At 46.0% G+C, this 4879-nt stretch overlaps 1 protein-coding gene across 1 annotated transcript in view; it reads right to left on the bottom strand.

Moving 5' to 3' along the window:
* The window catches only part of GLG1 (golgi glycoprotein 1), a 150722-nt gene extending 146095 nt beyond the window's left edge, over nt 1-4627 (bottom strand). Inside the window, exon 1 of the mRNA XM_029926345.1 lies at nt 4174-4627. Coding sequence (XP_029782205.1) covers nt 4174-4614 — 441 coding nt within the window. The 5' untranslated portion in view covers nt 4615-4627. The remainder of the gene's footprint in view (nt 1-4173) is intronic.
* Between the last annotated feature and the right edge of the window lie 252 nt (nt 4628-4879).

Here is a 4879-nt window from a genome sequence, read left to right as displayed (position 1 = left end):
CTTCTTACAAAAGTATTTCTCAGGGTGCCTGGTGCTGGTTCAGTAGGTGAAGCATACAACTCCTGATCTCAGGATTATGGGTTCAAGCCCACGTGGGCTGAAGAGACTAATAAAAGTATTTCTCAGGGCGCCTGGGTGGCTCAGTCAGTTAAGCCTCCGACTTCAGTTCAGGTCAGATCTCATGTTCCTGGGTTCAAGCTCCCCGTCAGGCTCTATGCTGACAGCTAGCTCAGAGCCTGGAGCCCGCTTCCGGGTCTGTGTCTCCTTCTCTCTCTGCCCCTCCCCCTCTCATGCTCTGTCTCTCTCTCTGTATCAAAAATAAATAAAACATTTAAAAAATTTCAAGAAAAGTACTTCTCATCAACGACAGTGGTATTTTACAGGTAACCCTCAACTACCTGTACGAATATTTTTATCTCAGGTTGGGATAAAAACACAGCCCATTTCTGGGCTTTACTTGAACGAGCCGATGGTACATGTAAGACCTTTTACAATCCGGACTCTGAAAAAATTCTCAAACTCTCTATTTAAGACAATACAACCCCCTAAATTTCTTAAAAATCTTCTCCTTTTCTCCTGTGCCTATAATTCACTTGCACACAACTGTATTCTTACAGATGACAGAATCACAAAGTATCAGAGCTATTAAGAGATATTCCAGTCTTGGTATTTTTCAATGCATGTACCACAAAAGGTAAATAAAAGGTACATCAAAGGTAGCTGGGTGGCTCGGTAGGTTGAGTGTCCGACTTCGGCTCAGGTCATGATCTCGCAGTCAGTGGGTTCAAGCCCCACATCGGGCTCTGTGCTGACAGCCCAGAGCCTGGAGCCTGCTTCAGATTCTGTGACTCCCTCTGTCTCTTTGCCCCTCCCTGGCTCACACCCTGCCTCTTCCTCTCTCTCAAAAATAAACATTAAAAAAAATTTTTTTTAAAGCATGACTCATCTGAGAGGATTAAAAAAAAAAATCCCTCACATAACACATAGCCTTCAAAATAATGGACAAAGTGACTGAGGAAAAGCTGTGAACTACAGACCATATGCAATTTTACTATAGTTTACACATAGATTTTTAATTTGTTGGCACATGATGCATTAAACAAACTGAAACCATCAGTTGGGATTATTTAAAGGGTACCATTAAATACCTTCACATAAATTCTGTAAGTCAATTACTATAAAACTGAACACCACAGTAGAGAGAACCTTAATATATTTGAACTTAAGACTTAACCTAACTCTATGTACCTCCATCTTGTTTCAAAATAAAAATGTTTACTATACTACCATTTATTATTATTTATGTTTTTATTTATTTGAGAGAGAGACAAAGTGGAGAAGAAGCAGAGAGAGAGGGCACAGAACTTGACACAGGCTCGATCCCACAAACTTGGGATCATGACCTGCACCAAAATCAAGAGTCAGATGCTTAACTGACTGAGCTACCCAGGCGCCCCTACTATAGTACCACTTAAATACTCACATGCTTTGCCTATTCATAATTCTCATAGCAAGTACACAGAGAACAGTCTTCTCCAAATTTGTATACAAAGGGATAAAGAAACACATTATGTCAACTTCCCTACCAACAGTCCTACTTACCAAAAAGCAAAGACGAAACATATTCCATAATTTCACTTCAAATGTGCCTAGGCAGTTTATTTCTTTAATTCAGATATGTTCTTTCAAACACATAAATCAGATATAACTAATTCTCTAAGTGGATTAAAATTTCCTTTTGTCATCTTTAAAGGAAGAAAAAGTAGTTTAAAAACAGTTCCACCTCCAGATGCTTGGCTGGCTCAGTCTATAGAGCAAGCGACCCTTGATGTCAGGATTCTGAGTTCAATGGGTGCCTGGATGGCTCAGTGGGTTGAGCGTCCTCAGGTCATGATCTCACAGGGTTGGTGAGTTTGAGCCCTGCTTCGGGCTCTGTGCTGACAGCTCAGAGCCTGGATGGAGCCTGCTTCAGATTCTCTCTCTGCCCCTCTGTCTCTCTCTCCCTCTCTGCCCCTCCCCTGATCACACTGTCTCTGTCTCTCAAAAATAATACATGTTAAAAAAAAAAATTTTTTTTTAAAGGATTCTGAGTACAAGCCCCACTTTGGATGGAAAAAAAAATAGTTTTACCTCCTGAAAAACACAGTCATTCATGGTACTTTTCTTTCAACTTTTATGTTTATATAATTATAGGAAAACTCATTAAATTGGAAATTTGGAAAGCCCTGCTCCCCAAAATACATCCACCTCCAAATTACATGACACTTTTTCTTTCTTCCTATGGAGCATAAAACTGACTCCACTAGTTTATTCATCCTCAATCAGTCGGCAATATTTACTAAGTCTCAGCACTGAATTAGGTACTCTGGAACGTTACAGAGGAAATACAGGAGCTAGTAACTACCCTCAAAGAGTTTATATATCATCCCCATAAAGGAAGAAAAATGTAGTTACTGAAAAATAGCTTTGCTGAGACTCTCACAGTCAAATGTGGAGCAGGGACGACGTTTTTCAAGCCAGGTTTTTCACATAAGTAATGCAAGACAGTATCCACAAAATTAAACTGACTCCCAAAGTGACCAAATCTAAGTTATTTATGGATTACATATGTTGCTACACACTTCTACATGCATGATAAAGGAAGCCTGCTACCGTAAGTGGAGGTTTCCAGATGTCCCCAAAGCACACAAAGACAGACATGTACTCCATGTGTGGGCCACTTTTTGCCACCTTCCCTATTGTTTCTGCCACAACCACTAACAAAGCATTTGGTCACCAATATTAGGGTCCTACTTTGAGAGGATAACACCTATTAGATATCCTCAAAGGCCAAAAAGAAAATTCCCCAAAGCCTGACAGTTAAGAATCTTAGCTGTACCTGCAAGAGAAATAGTGGAAAAATAAAGAATAACAATGGATTATCCTTCTAGTCTTCAAGTTGTAGATGAGAAGTCATCTGCGGACCCACACTTCTGTTGGCTCTGGAAACTTCCTTTCTCTCTGCCTTCTGATTATATATGCCTTTTCCTCTTGTGAACTACTCTGTGTAGAATACTAGATAGAGCAGGTACCAGTGGGATCGGGGTGGGCGCGTACTGCCAAGGCTAGCAATTTTCTACAAACCAGTGGTCTTCCAAGGATCAAGAACATCTTAGACAATTTTGATGATACAATTTCCCAAACAAAACCGTTTTCAAGCAGCAGTTTCACTCTATTCATCAATCTTTGGGCCTAATTCTATACACCTAAACCTTAAAACCAAACTAAACCCTACCAGATTGGCTCCCAAACTTTGATAATTGTCAAATACGCCTGCAGCATTAAATCTAGAAAAGACATTCTCTGTGTCACTTGGCTGAATCACATTAAAGAGTATCAAATCACGATTTCATTAAGAGGTCCTGTTAAAGTCATATTCAGACGTCAGAAAGGCAAGATCCCATAACCCAATCACAAATCCTGTAAAGGTATTACAGCTTCGACTGCTGTCCCAACTTTTCAAGCTTTGGGACTCTAAATTACTTGGAGTAACAGCTTAAACTTGAGATGCGCTACGAATTGACCAAAAGAAAATAAGAAAATAAAAGGCATACATTAGTTTCAGCACCCCATTGATAATAAGAATTTGTGAATTACAAAAGAATGGGGTAAAGACAGTAAATTCGGTGTTTGGACTGCAATACACATCAGAACAGAACCCGAGCTACCTAAACAAACCTTATCTAATGCCAATAAACAGAAGACGATTTCTTAACGGCTCAAGCACACCAACCATTTTTTTCAAAAATGTTTAAAAAGGCTGCTACAAATTGTCCAAGTCGAAACAAATAGCAAAATTCTAAGCCGGTCTTCGGCGAGGAGCTGCAGTGCTTAGAGCATCACACAAAAGACCCGAGCAAACATAAACACGCTCTGGGCCTTCGCAGATAGCGGCCAGGAGCCAGGGTCTGACTTCCAGACCCCCGCACCAGCGAGGGAAGGAGGGGTGGGGGTGGGGTCCTCTTCTCGGAACGCGCCGGGGAGCGAGCTAGGGACGGGAAGGGAAGGAGCGAGTGCAGCACAGAGGAAGAGAGAGAGAAGCAGCGGGCGGGCGTCAGCGGCTTCCAAGGCCAGCAACACCCTCAGGCCCGCACCAGGCCTGGCCCTCCCGGCTCCGTCCCGCCTCCTCCTCACCTCCCTCACGTCCTGCAGGCACTCGAGCACCGCCAGGTTGTTGCTCCAGGTGTGCTTGGGACACACACGGGTCACGTCCTCCCGGCAGGACTCTTCCTCCGCTAGCTTCCAGCCCCCGCCAGCCCCTCCGGGTCCCGCTCCGCCCCGCCGGGCCGGAGGCCCACCCGCCGGGAAAGGCGGCTGCGGCGGCTGAGGCGGTTGCTGCGGTGGCTGCTGCTGGTGCTGGAGCTGAGATGACTGAGGCAGCTGGAGCAGCGGCTGACCCGGCGGCCCGCCGCCTCCAGTCTGCCCTACAAAGGACGGAAAGTTGGCCCCCGGGCCCTGGCCCTGGCCGTGGCCGCCCTGGCCCGGGAGTTTCTGGGCCCCGGCCGCCGCGAGCAGCAGCAGCTGCAGCGCCGCCGACAAGCGGAACATCCTCCGTACACGTCCACACGCCGCCATCTTGGGTCCGCGGCGAGCTCGACGCACCCGCCGGCGCCGCGTATTTAAATGAGGGGGCGGGGCTCGGGCGGGGCTCGGTGGGGCCCACCCGAGCCCCTCCCCAGCTGGCGCCGACCCGCGTGCTGAGCCGGGCCCGGGACGAGGCTGCGCTTGAAACCGCCCACGCCCTGGACCTTAGGGGCTCTTTGCCGGGGGAATGGCTAGAGCTCCTTAAAAAGCCTGAGCAGGGCGGCTATGAATAATTCCCTTGGTTGTCGTCACAGGA

Source organism: Suricata suricatta, chromosome 16, assembly GCF_006229205.1.
Source record: "Suricata suricatta isolate VVHF042 chromosome 16, meerkat_22Aug2017_6uvM2_HiC, whole genome shotgun sequence".
Taxonomy (NCBI): domain Eukaryota; kingdom Metazoa; phylum Chordata; class Mammalia; order Carnivora; family Herpestidae; genus Suricata; species Suricata suricatta.
Note: the sequence above shows the minus strand (reverse complement) of the source record. Positions and strands in the feature narration are given on the sequence as shown.